The 16,441-nt window shown below is 42.3% G+C and overlaps 3 protein-coding genes across 5 annotated transcripts; 1 reads left to right on the forward strand and 2 right to left on the reverse strand.

The window, feature by feature from the left end:
- Nucleotides 1-96: 96 nt before the first annotated feature.
- Nucleotides 97-4,993, reverse strand: LOC111603264 (probable histone-lysine N-methyltransferase Mes-4). Its single transcript, XM_023320776.2, has 5 exons — nucleotides 4,541-4,993; nucleotides 3,302-4,484; nucleotides 733-3,241; nucleotides 546-671; nucleotides 97-488 (listed from the first exon to the last, which is right to left on the reverse strand). The coding sequence occupies exons 1-5, from the start codon at nucleotides 4,869-4,871 to the stop codon at nucleotides 234-236; spliced, it is 4,404 nt and encodes a 1,467-aa protein (XP_023176544.2). The 5' UTR covers nucleotides 4,872-4,993; the 3' UTR covers nucleotides 97-233.
- Nucleotides 4,994-5,297: 304 nt separating this feature from the next.
- LOC111603284 (hyphal wall protein 2) lies at nucleotides 5,298-9,048 on the forward strand. Of its 2 annotated transcripts, XM_023320798.2 has the most exons (5): nucleotides 5,298-5,627; nucleotides 5,698-6,443; nucleotides 6,503-8,524; nucleotides 8,714-8,736; nucleotides 8,844-8,911. In XM_023320798.2, the coding sequence occupies exons 1-4, from the start codon at nucleotides 5,404-5,406 to the stop codon at nucleotides 8,728-8,730; spliced, it is 3,009 nt and encodes a 1,002-aa protein (XP_023176566.2). In that variant the 5' UTR covers nucleotides 5,298-5,403; the 3' UTR covers nucleotides 8,731-8,736; nucleotides 8,844-8,911. The 2 variants fall into 2 exon arrangements, with proteins under 2 accessions (XP_023176566.2, XP_023176565.2); XM_023320797.2 differs by lacking the exon at nucleotides 8,714-8,736 and having other exon boundaries at nucleotides 8,844-9,048.
- An 827-nt stretch (nucleotides 9,049-9,875) lies between these two features.
- Nucleotides 9,876-16,376, reverse strand: LOC111603238 (mitoferrin). Of its 2 annotated transcripts, none has more exons than XM_023320744.2 (7): nucleotides 16,264-16,376; nucleotides 15,346-16,197; nucleotides 11,560-11,648; nucleotides 11,366-11,490; nucleotides 11,060-11,295; nucleotides 10,829-10,990; nucleotides 9,876-10,761 (listed from the first exon to the last, which is right to left on the reverse strand). In XM_023320744.2, exons 2-7 carry the CDS (start codon nucleotides 15,460-15,462, stop codon nucleotides 10,339-10,341), a joined length of 1,152 nt encoding a protein of 383 aa, XP_023176512.1. In that variant the 5' UTR covers nucleotides 15,463-16,197; nucleotides 16,264-16,376; the 3' UTR covers nucleotides 9,876-10,338. The 2 variants fall into 2 exon arrangements, with proteins under 2 accessions (XP_023176512.1, XP_023176511.1); XM_023320743.2 differs by having other exon boundaries at nucleotides 15,346-16,209.
- Between the last annotated feature and the right edge of the window lie 65 nt (nucleotides 16,377-16,441).

Below are 16,441 nucleotides of genomic sequence, written 5' to 3' on the forward strand. Positions count from 1 at the left end.
ATTCCTTCCAAAAATCATTTCAAAAAGTTTTTAATATATTTTTCATGCGGCTAATCTGTCCTACAACGTTTATACTTAATTATAACAAACAATAAATTATATATATAAATTTAGAAGCGTCCATAGTCTGGCGATATTTAATGAGTTATGTATAAAAAATTTAATAATCAATAAGCAACAAATATGCCATATATATATATATAAAATAATGAACTATAATCATGTCTATTACACTACGGTTCCTTGGCAGCAACAGCAGCAGTAGTATCGGCAGCACCAGCACCAGCAGCAGCAGTAACATTAGTAGCAGCAGCACCGGCACCAGCACCAGCATCAGTGGTATCTGCAGTATCCGTTGTTGATTCCGTTATGGGCACATTATCTGCACTGATGTGTTTGGATTTAACCCTCTTTACTGCCTTCTTTTTGGGCGCGCCGACGTGAATTCGAATGCCTTTGTGCCGTGGCAATTGCTTCAATTTCGTCTCCTGCATACACAGCATGTTGTAGTCAAATTGTTGTTTAGTTCAATTTTTTTTGCTTACCTTAATCTCCTCCTCCTTTAGCTTGCCGCCGATCTCGCCAGAGCAACGCTTTGCTCCACAGAAACAAGCCTTCTTGCCATTATTCATAAGATCATCCCATAGATAATTGAAGGTGAGCTCAGTATTCTAGAAAGATATCGAAATTGAAATATGTTTTCATATTTTTAGCATATCATATATGCCTTACCTCTGTTATGTCCTTGATGGCGAAGAGGCCAACGCGATTAATACAATTTACTGTCCACTTTTGGGTCGCACAGTTTGGCTCACAGGAATGATTCATGAAACGTGCCAGATTTCCCTTGGGTCCCGCATCAATGATGAAATCCTTTTCTACGCCCAGGAAATAAAAGTTCTCATCGCGATCTCGAGTCTTTTGCGCCATTCGTCGCTGAAATTCTGCGTGATTGATTACCTCGCCCACATACTCGATGATGAAGTCACCCTCGCAAATGGGCTCCCGGCAGACCAGGCCAAAGCCGCGTTCGTTCATGTAGACGACCTCGAGGCGTGGCGATTTACGCAGCTCAAACAATTGATTCTCACATTGGCTGCCCGCGTGACAGTAATCCGGATGGCATTCATGGTAGAGCATGCGATTAAGGCAGCCAGATTCGGGCCCACAAGGATGCTCGCTGCCCGGTTTACACTCGCAGACGTTAAGATCTTCTTCGTTGTAGACGAACCGTACAGGCGGCACCGGCTTATTGGCTTTGATCTTGATATACGGCGGCGGATGAAGCTTATTCCCACTTAATCGACCAATGGCCAGCTCCTGTCGCTTCGCCTTGATGATCTTGAGGAAGCGTGTCGCCTCCTCGACGCCGGCCGTATAACGTTTGGACATTAACGTTTTGCTCTTGTTGCCGTCGCCAGTATCGCCCTCAATATACAGATAAACCCGTCGACGCGATATCCAGCCATGATCATGGGTGCCAAAGAAGCGCACCACAAAATCATTCATTCCATGCGGCTTCTTTAGTATATTGTTGGGTATCTCAGTGGGCGGCAATATGATTGCCGGCCACCAGCGGAAATTATTGAATTTGGCCCACACGATCTCTCCATACAATGGCAGACGTCCGCTCTCGCACTCCTCACAGATGTAGCTCTCGTTGGTCTTGATTGGAATGTTACGGCAGTGCGCGTGCACCGCAATGGGACAGGTCTCGCAGCAGACCAGCTCGCCACCCCGCACACATATGTAGCACCAAAGCACATTAAGATTGGCATCCGCCTTAGCAATGTTGTGTCTGGGACAGATTAGATGGGTGACGGTTAGCATGCGCGAACCGGCTGGAATGCAACGTGAGTCCTGATGATAAGTGGCCGGGCACTTGACGCATTTCGTCAACTTGGCGTTGCCCAGCTGCTGATACTTGCCGCTGGGATCTTCCGAGACACAGGTATGGCACACGTGCATCGGGCAGCGTGTGATGGAGTTGCTGATGCTCGCCTGCGGCCAATATTTACAGCAGCTGGCATGGAACACATTGTTGCACATGGGTTGGCTGCAATGGAACAGCTTGCTGGTCGCAGACGACTCCTCAGTCTCGGGCTTGTTTGGCGAAGCTTGCGGCGAGCCTGCTGGCAATTGTTGCTGATGGCATATGCAACAGGCATTCGATTTGCCAGTGGCGCACTCCCGGCATATAAGTGGCTCCTTCTCCTCTTCCTGCTCCTCTCTAATTTCATCGCCAGTTATGTGCTTAGCTAGCGTTGTCGTCGGTAGCTCCAGGTCCAAAACGGGCGACGAGCTGGTTAAGGGCTCAGGCGTGTTGCCGATTGCCTTTTGAGTTCTCATGGACTTGCTGATAGCAGTTCCTTGTTGTGCCAGGCACGTGGCATGCAACCAACTGTTACAGTTTAAGGAACAGCGTTGTATATCGCCCCCTGGCTCGTAGCAATATTTGCACACTGGCTCACGATTTAGGCCACGGAACAGATACTTTCGGTCCAACTGCAGTATATCCTCGACCACTTCTTCAATAGCTCTGCCAATAGGTTTCTTCGCTTTGTTTTGCTCAGAAAGCGGTCGCTCCTGCTCCATTAACTCAGGAGTATGTGGTGTTGCATGAGATGTAGCTACAGTTCCGTTGGGTGCAACAACGGGCGTTAGACTGCGTCGCAGCATCATGGTCTTTAGACGATTCGAGAGACGCTTTATGGTGCCAACGCCGCGACCACGTTCTTTGCCCAGCCGAGCCGATCCTAATAGCTCTGCATCACCATTCGCTAAATCTCGCTCCAACTCACGTAACTGCAGCTGTTTTAGTGACCAAATGTTACGGACCACCGCCAGCAGTACCTTTTCAACCTTCTCCTCCTGCCGGTGCACCATAACGTATTCCTTGATCGCATCGAATAATTGACCAAACTCGGGATTCTTATAGTTAATCAAATCGGGTGACTGCATTTTCTCCGAGGAACCATCCGCTATAGACGTATAGCCCACTTGGGCCTCAATGTTGCCGCTGAGCTTGCGCCGCTTTGCACGTTTCTGATGATTGTGCTTGACGGGAGAGTAAGCTGGACTGAACGGAGTAGCGGAACGTTCTCGCTTGACAGCCACCTGCTGTACCGTAGACGTTGACTTAGCCAGCAAATTATCCGTCGAATCATACAGACTGCTGCCCACATCAGATGTGTCGTGACGCACGGACCTCGCCTGCTTGCGTTTCTTCCTGTTCTGAGTGCTGAAGGAAGCAAAAAGTTCAAGTTAGTAACTGATAAAGTTATTTACAGCTTCTACTTACATGGTTGATTCGTAGATGTCAAAGAACTTTTGCATACGCTCTGCGTAGGGCAGCTGAGCAACAATGTTTGCTTCCTCGATGGCTTGGTGCCAAACAAGCAGCTTATTCTGTTTGGCCACCATTTGGCGGTATTTGGTGCTACGGGGACCATGCTTGATGCGCACCTCTTCGCGCAGCTCCTGAAATGCTTTGAGGCCGGCAAACGGCAATAGATTCTCAGCTTTTATCCAATTGTGCCGTCCATTGTCGGCAAAGAAACGAACATGCACTTGTATGGGCATTGGCGCTCCGGGCGCACTGTCCGTTGACTTGCGTTGAGGATGTGCTTGTAGGTTGCCCACAATCTGACCCAACTGATCCGGGCAGACCATGCAGGGCCAGTAGCAATAGGTAAACAGCTTGCCCCAATAGAGATCGCCCACCTGGTAGGTGGGCCAGCCTGCATCGGTGACAATTGACGATCCCTTTGCACTATCTAAGCTAATCGATGACGGTGACTTGATCGATTGTTCGCTATTGTTGGCAGACTCTATATGATCTGGTGGTGATTTCAATGGCTCGATCTCGATTGCCGTGGATTCCACCTGGCTGTGGTGTGCATTCTTCATGTCTTCAGTTTTTAGCTTTGGTACAACATCAATTTGATTATCAGTCTGAAATATTTTGTGTTCCACATCCTCTTCCATCGGCTCAATTTTGATTGATAACTCAGGCTGGACAGGACTCGTTTCCTGTGCCTCTGCATTTTGCACTTGCTCCTCTACACTTTGATCTGCACTAGATTTTTTTACTACAGCCTCAGCAAGAGTTTTTTTATTCTTTTGCTTTGGGCCACGTTTCAGTTTGCGTTTGAGCTGTTTGCGGGTTGATTTAGCCAGTGTCACATCCTCAGCGTCGGCCTCGAAGCCCGTACTGTTGGGTGAATTTGCGCCATTCTTGATGAGCAACTTATCAATGGGACTCATAAAGGCAACTGCTGTCATGTAGGTCTTGGGCGAAGCAACGTCGCTGTCTCTATCTATAACATTTAGATCGCAGCTGCTGTTTAGAGGTTGATTACGTCGGCGTGTTGTGCGCACTTTGTCTACATTTTCGGGCATTGCTGTTATGGGCGAGTTGGCATTGGCATAGCCAATGTATTTGGGGCTCAAGTTTGATTGCAAATTGATCAAGTCGCGCTTTCCTAGAGAGACTCATTAGCCTTGATAACTTGTTCCGATTAACCAACTTTCTACTTACTCTTTTGTGTTCTCACTCGATGCTTTTCTTCAGTTTCTGATGTCTTTGCTACCGCTGCTGCTGGCGGCGTCTGTCGCAGCTCTGTTGTGTTGTACAGTTCATTTTCTGTGTGTTGCTCACTACTGTCCGTGGCCGACTGGACGTCGTTGATGAAATTTCGAAGCAACAAATTTCCGGGAAAGCGTTGAGTTGTGTTTGAAGATTTCAATTCAGTTTTCATTAACGTTGGTGATGTAGTGTCTGCAGTCGCGTTATCCATTGCCACAGTTTTTGTACAAACAGCGCCACCATTTTGCATGTCTGTGTGTGTATTACTTGCGCTTAATTTCATTACTATAATTGCTTAATTATTCAGATTGCATATAACAAGCGCACAAATAATACCAAGCACACCAAGCGCTTGCTTGCGCCAAATTTTCATACAGTGTTGCATTAGCATGCAGCTGTGGTCACCCCAAAACATCAACATATACCGCAATACATTAACAGAGCCAAGTAATGTTAATTCAATAACAATCATTAATACTATTACAAAAAACTAGACCTAATTTTATTAATGCAGTTTGATTCAAAATAATAATAAAACTGGATTTTATTACGAATCGCAAAGTAAAAAAGAGTAACTTTCTTGAATTTGAACAGCTGACACAATGAACAAAGACATAACAGTGCAGCTGTTGCTTAACAGCTCTTAGCCAGTGCTGTACAAATACATGCACTGGTCAGTGTAAAATACGTATTTTATTAAAAGAGCAAAACAAAAGGCGATTTCACATAAATTGTCTCTGGTCACACCATAACATCTGAGAAAAACATTTAATCCAAAATATAAAATTTAATTCATTTAGTGGAGTCCACAAAAAATGGACAATTTTGTAAAGACCCTCATCGAAGAAGTCAAATCGCAGGGAGTCTTTGATGAGTTTCGTTTCAATTGCTGCCTGGCAGATGTGGACACAAAGCCTGCATACCAGAATGTACGAAATCGTGTGGAGACTGCTGTAAATGAATTTCTGGGCAAACAACATTGGACGCCCGATACAAACAAAGTGCAGCTGAGGGAAAGACTTCGAAAACATTTGCTAGAGTAAGTGCCAATGCATATCGAGATGTTTTCTTACTATACATGCATATACATATAACTCGTGCGCTTGCAGTTCCGATGTGCTGGATAAGGGCGTAGATCATATAGTGGATCAAGTGGTCAACCCAAAGGTAGCCACGATATTTGAGCCCAAAATCGAGAGTATTGCTTATAAATACTTAGGCATTACCCCACCACCACCACCCACAAACCCTCCGCCACGTCCGCCGTTGTTGCCAGCGCCGCCCTTGCCGCCCTACACTGGCCATGGCCTTGGCCATATGAATGGTGGCAGTCTACTTAAGGTGGAGACAACCGCTAGCCTCTTACCCACAGATTTGGAGCAGATCAGTCCAGATTCTGATCGCGCAACTGTCAAGTCTGATGCTAAAGATGACAGCAAAGACGATGAGCTGCCACCTGGAGTAGATATGGATGATATTCTCGATGAGGATGATGCTACTTCACCTGCATTTGAGCCGGCCAGCAGCATTAAGGAAGACACAAACAATGCATCCTTAAACACATCCGATTCGGTCAAGGATGTCAAGGAGTTAGCCAATGACTCGCGAGACGCTGGCGCCTCGCAAGCCTCACAACTGTCGCAGGTATCTAGCGATAGTCGCCTCACCATTGCTTCTACAGACGCACCGCAGCAGTCGTCCACCAACAACAGCGTCCAGTTGACGACGAACATTGCTGCAAGCATGTCCGAGGAAGCGCAAATGCCCAAGTTCAATGAGAACTCGAGCGATGCAAGCGACAACAGTGGTCGACAGTTGCATTTTGATATCAAGCAGGATGCCATCACATTCGAGGGTTGGTGCCAAGTGAAATACAACAGTCGTTTATTAATTCTAAACGTATTCTAATTTCAGGAACTGAACGCAGAAATTCGCTCTCAGATTGCTCGAATGGTGGAACGCGCGCGCTTTCCATTGAGGATGCCATCATGAGCGAGGTGAAAGCCAATATAAATGATGTCAGCGATAATCTCATAGAGACAAAACCAAAGTCGTCGCCAGAGCCCATTAAATCCGAGAGCAATTTTGGTCTGTTTACGGAATCAAAACACAATTCGCAGCCAATGGTAGCCAAAGAAGATGCAACGCCTCAGCTCCCTTCATTACCGCAAGAGCCGCTAGTGCCAGAAATAAAACCAGAATTGCCGCCTACAGAAGATGCAAAGACAGAAGAGCCTGAACCAACGGCTACAACTCCAATTTTATTGGATGACATTAAAGATGAGATTACCAAATCTATCGAATTGACTGCATCGCCTGCCTCCGCTTCCTCGTCTTCGCAAACGAAGAAGCCATCGCACTCAAGGGACAAGGATAGACGTCAGCATTCACAATCACACACACGCTCAGATGACAAACAGCGGCGAAAGTCTCGGGAACGTGAGCGTGATCATGATAAGTCACGCAGCAAGACATCTTCCAGCTCGAAACACTCCTCGTCCCATTCAACGCATTCATCCAGTTCTAAGCATCGAAGCAGCAGTACAAAAAATGACAAGAGCTCCACTACAAGCACGTCAAGCCGAAGCAATCATGACTCCACCTCCTCCTCTAAACGTTCCTCAACACGTCACGAATCCTCCTCATCCACGCACAAAAAACACAAATCCAGTTCATCTGGGTCGCGCTCGGATCGCGATCGGGACAGAAGTCGTGATAGCAGGGAAACCCACAGTCATAGCCATCACAGTCGTAGCCACAACGGTAGCGGTAGCTCGTCGTCCAACTCAAAACGTGAACGTGAACGAGATCGTGATCGTGAACGAGATCGCAACAAGTCCAGCTCCAATTCCACTTCCAATTCCGCCTCCAATTCTATAGCAGCAGTAATCCAAGACGATCATAACGAAGTCAAAGCAAAGCTACAAAAACGACATAGCAATGACTCGAATGATGAGCCACCTGGCAGCTCCAGTAAATCCCAAGCGGACACAGCTGATAGTAGAACTAAAGAGAATACCACAGAAACAACAGTTCAAAATGGAAGCAAGCCAGCAGAGAGTAATGGTACAAACGGCACCAATGGGACACCGAGTAACAATGATTCGGCTGATCTGGTACCTGCCACCAATGTGGTCATCATTAGCGACATGCTGCAAGAATCGACGGTCAGCTTCATTGAACTGAACGGCGCAGGCGTAGCGCAAAGACCAACGGAAGACTGTACCAAGCCCGAAGCGACCGAAAGTGAGGCAAAGCAAGCGGCTGAGCTACCGCTGACATCAAAATGTATAGCGCCTACAGTCAAGTCACCAGAGCCAATTGTAGAGCCGGCTACAGCAGTGGAGCCAGTAACAGAACCAGTTGACCCACAAACTGAGGTTGCAAAGGAACCAACAGAGACCGAAAGCATTAAGGAAATACCTGAAGAGGTTTGCCCGCGGCCTGAAGATAAAACGGCAGCAGTTGTTACTGACGTTCCTAATGTTGCTGATGTTGCTGATGTTCCTGTTGTTGCTGATGTTACTGCTGTTACTGAGCCACAAAATGTAGAGCCCATTAAGGAAGCCATAAGCTCAGAGGATGTGTCTGAGGTGAAAGTAGTTGGCGACAGTATTACACATTTCGAGGAGGATGCTGAGCAGTTTAAAGTGCGTCTGGAGCTGATTGAGCAACATATTAAGGATCGACGCCAGTTGGTCAACGTTTTAAGTGAGCTCGGGGAGACAAGTTGTCCGCGTCGCAGCCTAAGTAAGCGGCGTCTCAGTAGCGAGGCATCCTCTTCCAAAGACCAACATAATGCCAGCAGCAGTGGCAGCAGCAGCTCAGGCAGTCCCAATGCCAAAGCTAAAAGAACGCGTCGCGATGATGCAAAGACATCGCCCACACCATCCGAGATTAGCGTCAATTCCAAGGAAAACGAAGAGCTCGAAAAGGGTAAGTAAAAATGGACTGCAAATAAAAGCCTCAAGCTCTCTGAGGGCACTAATCAAATTTCAATTATCTGCATATACATTTATATAACTACTATATGAATATATCTATCTGTACATATCTGCCTTTGTTTTCTCTTCACATGCCCTCCACACGCATAAACCCTAAATCCATAAATCGCACATTATATAGTTTCTCTAGAGCTCTAAAACTGGGTAAGACTCCAGCATATCTAACACATTCCAATTGTAGCCTTAAAGCCTTTCCCTTAAATAGAACTCGACTCATATATAATCTGATATATTTATATCTAAATTCACAGGTGATTTGTCGGGCAGACGTCTCAGCCAGAAGCTGTGCCAGCAGCAGCGCTATACGAATGATGATCTCTATAAGCCCCGACCACTCTTATCGCAGCGTTCGCGTCGTCGTGGCCTGGATTCAATCCTCTAGCTTGTGCTTCACACACTAAAGTCGCGAATCAAATCAAATATAAATATGTAAAAACAAAACATAATTGATAATAAAAAGGCAATTGTTGTTGTTGCATTTGACATAAAACAGTTTGTTTTTTATATAGTCATTTAATTATTTTTGCGGGGTTTTGTTTTCTCCATGGTTTATCTCTTTTTTGTTGCTGTTTGTCTCTTCCATTGTTTAACAATAAAATGTATTAATTTAAAGGGCTACTGATTACATTTATAAATAGCAAGTGCACATTTATATACATAGATTTATATATATATAAAATGTAGTAAATCAGAATAACAAATAATAAACATAAGTATGATGTATTTGCATGTGGGGGAATATATTTATATAGTAATTAGTCCGCGGCCCGATCGGCTGTTCGATTGTGACGCCATCTACAGAATTGAACTCTTTTTTCTTCTCTTTTTAGCCTAAAAACTTTGGTACATTAGAGTATTGATCAATAGATTGATTAACTGGTACATGGGTTAAACAAACAAAAAAATATTAATAATAATACAACTTTAACAATTGGGAGTCACAATCAACCATTGGATCGGTTAGCCAGGGACAACATCTGGGACCATCTGGGATCATACATACATATGTGGTACAATAAGCAGTTGTTTATCGAAACTAATTGAAAATTTGTTGTTTTTGTAACAGCATAAATTGTATTTGTTTTAATTGTAATTTGATTACAAATCAATTAATTTTCCAGCGAAAGAAGTTTTTGTTTTTGTATTGTTTGCATTGCGCTTTATGTTTCTTGCATTTTTGCATTTTGTTTTTACTTTAACAACATAAACATAAATATATTCATATATGTATATATACTTTTAAATTTGTTTTAAAAAAATCATCGCAGTAATACATAATTTTAGGTAATAGTATTTTACATGTAGGTTTCCTCTCATCATTTTCAAGTAACATAGATACAATATTATTATCAGTATTTTTAACAAGAATTTCGCAGATGACTGTATCGTATGTTTGTTTGTGTGTGTGTAAATATGTGGGTGTGTATGGGTGTGTTTGTGTGTGTGGGGGAGGAGGGGGTAGCAAGAGTTTTGTGCACAACAACAACTACAATTTAACCTCCCACTATGGAGTGATAAAACTCTCACACCGACTCCACGCCGAATATTCAAACAGAAACAGCCAGAAGGAAGGGCAGAGAACGGGCAATGGCAGTCGCCAAGCGTTTCAAACGCCGTGTCCGACACCATCGCAGTCTTCTCCTCATTCTCCACCAAATATTTACATACATATATTATTCTCCATTCCGGCTGCTCTCTTAACTAAAAGCTACGCTTATTTTAGTCGCTGCTGTTAACGTGACCAGCTTACGTACTGGAGAAGCCCCGGTCATATGGATTCTTCACTTCAGTGTGCCTCGTATGCATATTGATGGTGGGCGCAGCGGTTCGTGTGGATAGCTCACAGACCGTCTTAATGGCACCGGATGCATTCACACTAGGTGGGGCCGGCTGATGAATCGTTGTTACCTCCCTGACCGTTAGATCTGTCAAATCTTCAGCTTGCTCTTCTGGCTCACTCTTGGGCAGCACGTACTCGGTATTTTGCTTAGGTTTGGCCAGCTCAGATCGGCCCGTAATTGACGATTTATACTCCTCTGGCTTCAAGCCGCACAAATAGAATTTAAAGAACTCGTACGTGGACCAACAGATGCCTGTGGCGGGCATGGAATACAGCACACGTGCCGTTATGCCCTTAAAGAATCCTCGAGCTCCTGCCATTCGGTAAATCTGCAAGTAATAGCAATTCAAATTAGTCACAGCTGATCTCTACAGTAATTGCACGCTGGTTATTTACTTTTCGGCTAGCTTCTAACATGCCCTTGGTGAGTCCGGTTTCCTGTGTGTTAAGCAGAGTCTTAATCACGTCCAGTGGCGTCGTTACAGCCGCCGCAGCTGCACCAGCCGCACCACCAGCTGCCATATGCACAACTGGATTATACTTGCGCTCCACATTTAACTTTATGAATTATGCAAAATATTAAGCTCTTTCCGCTTTGTCAACTCTTTATATATATATTGAGCTTACCATATTCTGCAGAAATTCGTATGTTGTAAAATGAATAGTCTGATATGGTATATTCATGACCAGCTGCGTTGAGTAGGAGCGATAGAAGGCACCCATGCCCTCCTTGAGGTACACGTCCCGCATGCAGCGTATAACCGAGGTATATGGCGAGTTGTACATTTGCATGCGCTGCTTAATTACGTCCGTGGGATTGGAAATGGCATCGTGTATGAGCGTCGCTACCGAGCCGGAAATCACTAAAAACCAAGGCAAACTCAACCATAATTAACTCAATCAATCAAATGGGTAAGTTTAGCTGCAACGCACCATAGTTCAAATGATTGTGCGATGTGAATTTCGTCAACGATTCCTTTGTCATTTCATAGACAGCAAAATATAACGAATGAGCAGGTCCAGCGCCTAGTACCACAGCGCTAGCTCCACGTACAGGTCTATAAGAAACAAATAGGATAATCACATAAATAATAGAATATGTAATATATATTTAACTAAATGCATACCTCATGAGACCCTCACGCGAGATCATGTTCCGTAACGTAGCCATGATATTCAAATGCGCCGTAGGCGACGTTAGACTCTGCATGCGTGTCTGTAAAGATCAGAGATCAATATATGTTATAAATACGTCAATTTAATGATACAAATTTGTTGAAAATTGCAATACTTATCTAATTATAAATGTTTTATGTTAATTATCAAATTTAAATTGCAATTCTGTTACTAACAGTGTGTCGCGAAGAAAAACTCGGACTGTAACATGTTACATCAATGTTATGAACAGCTTTATGAAACGCTATCATTAACAGCAATTCTGCAGTAGCAGAATAATTCAATGTGAACAACAGCAATTCTACTGTAACGGTGCATTCATGTTATTTACAGATCAGTGCAAATTTCAACAGCAAAATTATATTATTCACGAGTTACTCATTGAATGTAGCTAAATAATAAATTGAAGTGGAAAATATGAATATAGATGAATTATAAACAGATGGTCGATCTACTGCACATTTTTATAGCATCAGTGGCGTTAAAAAGATCTTGAGTTCCAAGAAAATATATAAGATAAGAATACTATCAGAAATAAAAACTACGTGATATTTCTCAGAATTCAAAAGCAATATAATAGAATAAATACTATGTAGTCTCATTTAAGCGCACAGTACATTTTTCAGTTAGCATATAGAATACAAAGGGATCAACAGATTTCTTGGAAAACCAATAGTGCGGCACAATGCCGATACAGTTTTGCTAGTGCCAAACGAGATCGAGCTCTACACGATTTTCCAGTAATTTTCCATTTATGATTTGACAGCATCCCATGCCATATAAATTACAGAGACGAGACGCAGCAAACAGAGAGCGCGACACGAATACGATAAGATTAAGCCATTGCTATAACAATGGCTAACAACTTATCTATTCACAAAGCACCCTACACATACAAATATATACATATATATATATATATATATATAAAAAATATAATTATATATACTTATATATAGTTATAGTACATATATATCAAGTAAACGGCCGCGCTATCAAGCAACAACGATATCAGCGTCAGCGAGAAGCCAACTCAAGGTGATGAAAATCAACAATTTCCAAGCCAAAAGCCACATCGAGTGTGTTCGATGATGATCGAACGAATTTGTTTTTAATTAAAAACAAAGTCTTTAAGGAGTGGCTGGACATTATATACACATATATTGTCTGATTATTATATAAATATATGATTATAAAAGATACACTTGTTGATGCACATTGCATTGAGTGTTTGCATATTCTCAAATTATATAGAAATCATTAATCAACAACAAAGCACTTTAAGTTGTCCAGTTGTCCATAGCAATAGATATTACAGATGTATTCTGAAATTTGATCCACCTTAATTGACAGTTGTGTTCAAATAAAATAGTTTAAGCCTCATGCAAAGGTTTGTATTTATATATCATATATCTAAAAGATAAATAAATATAAACGTTTTTATCAACATATTTATCTTTACATTATCTGTACATTCGATACGATCCTAAGACCAAACACCAAAACAACTTCATTTCACCTTGCAACAGATGCTTCTTTCAATAACCATAGACAAGCCAAAAGTTTACCCCCAGCTGGGGGTGCCATATAAAGCCATTTTTGATAAGCAAAATGCCAAATCAGCAAATGAAAAAAAATTAATACAATTATTTATAAACTAAAACGAGCAAAAGCAACAGTAATAACAACAAAGTTGTTTGTTTAATTGTCGCTCAATTGAGTATTTCTCGGAATGTGTCGTAACGCCTAGAAAAAAGCTCGTCACAGCGTGACAATAAATACCTATATATATATATACGTATATATTTATATACATATATGAATATATGATTACTCGTCGTCTGCTGATGACGCCGGGAATCCCTAGCCAGCTTTAGTTTGGCATTTAATTGCCAGCCGCCGTCAAATATGGATCGTTCATATTTATATGAAAAATACAACAAACGGAAATATTATTTTTAAACTCGTTTTTAAATTAAACAGAGTATATTGGCTAGCCGTCCGACAATTCGTCTGCCTCTATGAACGCTAAGCAGTTAACAGCTCTTGCAATGTAATCAGGAATTAACATATATATGTAAACATAAGCGCTACAGCCGGGGATTTAACAATGCCCCCCGAGGTTGTGGCAGATCATGAAAAAAGTATCTATATCAGTTTTTTAGCTAGAATTTCAAATGGCATGAAGTGTGGATATCTGTCAAACAAACAAACAATAGTCTTTTGGACTTTCTATATGGAACATAGAAACATCATAGATATCAGTAAACATATACCATATATAGTACATCACCACACTGGAGGCGTGGCAAAATGAGAAACCCGATATCTGTCAACATTATAGCTCTAGGATCACAAAATCTAGCTGTTAGATCAGCGTTAACATTTTCTACAGTAAGACCTATAAACTATATGGGCCGACCATTTGGGCATAGCAAATCGGAAAACTTTTTATAAATATAAATATTGGCTGCTTTGAGCCTAAGTGAACGAGCATTGTGCTCATCGTTTTACTTGTTTCTTCTTCTTCTTGTTTTCGCTGAGAAAATCAATAATCGTTCGGCTCGGCAAGCCAAATGAATGTTGTACTCGCAATCGAGTAAATAATTTTCTTGAATCGAAGAATCAGCCATGCCGAGTGCATGCTCACACATATATATTAAAACTTTGCATATATGCATATTAATAAGATAATACTTTTACACGAATGCGAGCAACCGCAATGACGTTCCATGGTTAAGTGCGCAAATAGATGGATGCACCAAGCACGTATGTGTTTAGCTCTCAATTGACTGGAAACTATAAAAATATCTAAAAGAATTTATACTCTTGAGAAATGTTAAGTTTAGGAAAATTTTAGGTAATATTTAATAGCAAAGGCAGCCTTTCTATCTAATTCTCATAGTTCAGTATGTGTTTAAGATCTATACGCTAAAAATACTAATTTCAGTCTACTTAACATTGTGTTTATATAGGGTATTCTTTAGTCTTGCACTTAAGTGCGTACTATTTGCTCTGTTCTTTTCGCCAGTCATCAAAAAGCTAATCAGAAGACCATGTAAAACGTAAACATTGATATCATTTGCAACTGTTCTCATTGTCGTGATGAACGCCAGTATTCCGACAGACCGACATACATACACAGAGTGGTTTGAATAATTGCAAATTGTGAAATTGAACAGACTTTGACACCTGGCAGCTCTAGACGTATTTATAACTCTAGTGTTAATATTTTGTTGTATCTATGCCCTATTAGATTATATCATAATGCGTGACTTAGCTACCGACGCTGCATAAATGAAAGCTAATCTTATCTGTCAAAATATATATATGTTTTATAACACCGTCCAGAACGTGACTGATAAGCGGAAACTAACCAAGTATATGGTCAGCGTGACACAGATAAATCATCTCAGCTAAGCTCAGTAGAGCTGAGCTAATTGGAATCCGAATTCCCAATAAGAGGTGATTTTGGGGGTGGGGTGGGGCGGCGAGCAACGCGCGCATTGCTGAGCAGCAAAAGTCAAAGAAATTACATCACGATTATGCCGACGCATAAGACGAAAACACTAACACACACACACAAGCACACGCACACAAACGACTATTAAGATATGCACAATTGTGAGGTTATGTACGTTATGTTTATGCAGTACTTCGATTACATACACAGCTTTTGGCATTCATTGGAAAAGTGAAAACCAACATCACCATCACATTTACTGACACACACTCACCTTAACAGAGTCCAGCGGATACATGACAACATGCTCCAATACGCCCGCTAGCGCGCCAGCAGTCATATTAATACCGACGCTGGTCGTCGGCAGCGATTCGTAGTCATCCATATTCATAGCGTTGGCCTCTGTTGGAATTTGGAATTGACTTTGGTTTCCCAAATAAAATTCTTAACAGAATCTCTTTTACAATTAACAAAAAAAAATTTTTGTGAGCAGGCGTTTGCGTTATTGGCGTTTCTTTTGCTTTGACAGTGTGATTTCTCTTCGCTTCTGCCTTTCGCCACAACTTTCGCAGCGAGTTTATGGGTACTGCCACCAGCGAGCAGCTGATAAGCGAGCGCGAGCACGCACTTTAGATGATATTGCCTTACGTTGCGCGCACACACACACACACGCTAAAACAAGTGCATAAACACACACACGCGTACGCTTAATGTTAGCGTTGGTATTATTATTTGTGGTGAATTTGTTGTGGGGGCACGTAACTAGGTTGAAGTTGAAGGACAAGTTCACATCGATTGCCGGCGTACTTTAATTTGCACACTAATAATTTTGTTGTATAACACGGTATCGGGCCTTTTTCGTGCTAGCGGTCTTATGTGTAGGTGTGTATGTAAGTAGAGGACGGCGGATGTATAGGACTACGCGAAACTATAATTGACGGGTGCACCACCTCCACACACGACGAACAACAATGAAATGTTGCTATCCGTTGCCGATTTTGTTGCTGCTCGCTCGCACTCGAGCGTCTCGCTGCTGCTGCTGCTGCTGCTTCTACTACTACTGCTGCTGCTGCTGCTGCTGCTGTCACTGTGCGCTGCTGCCGTGGCGCATTCTATAAAATGTGTTCTAGAAGATGAACTAAATTATAAAAAATATATATTGTATTTGGTATATATATGATAACTAACTCACACAAATGCTGAATGTATGTAAAATCATTTAACTTTTTAGCCAACTACAAATCTCAAATCGTGCTTGCGAGTTGAGCTAAGTGCACGTGTGTGCGTGTGTGTGTGTGTATGTGAGCATGGGAGCAGAACGCAGTTAAAAAGAAATGTCAAAAACAGCTTGAACTGACCGTTATCGAATG

This window comes from Drosophila hydei, unplaced genomic scaffold (genome assembly GCF_003285905.1).
Source record: "Drosophila hydei strain 15085-1641.00,03,60 unplaced genomic scaffold, DhydRS2 tig00000290-arrow-arrow-pilon, whole genome shotgun sequence".
Lineage (NCBI taxonomy): Eukaryota > Metazoa > Arthropoda > Insecta > Diptera > Drosophilidae > Drosophila > Drosophila hydei.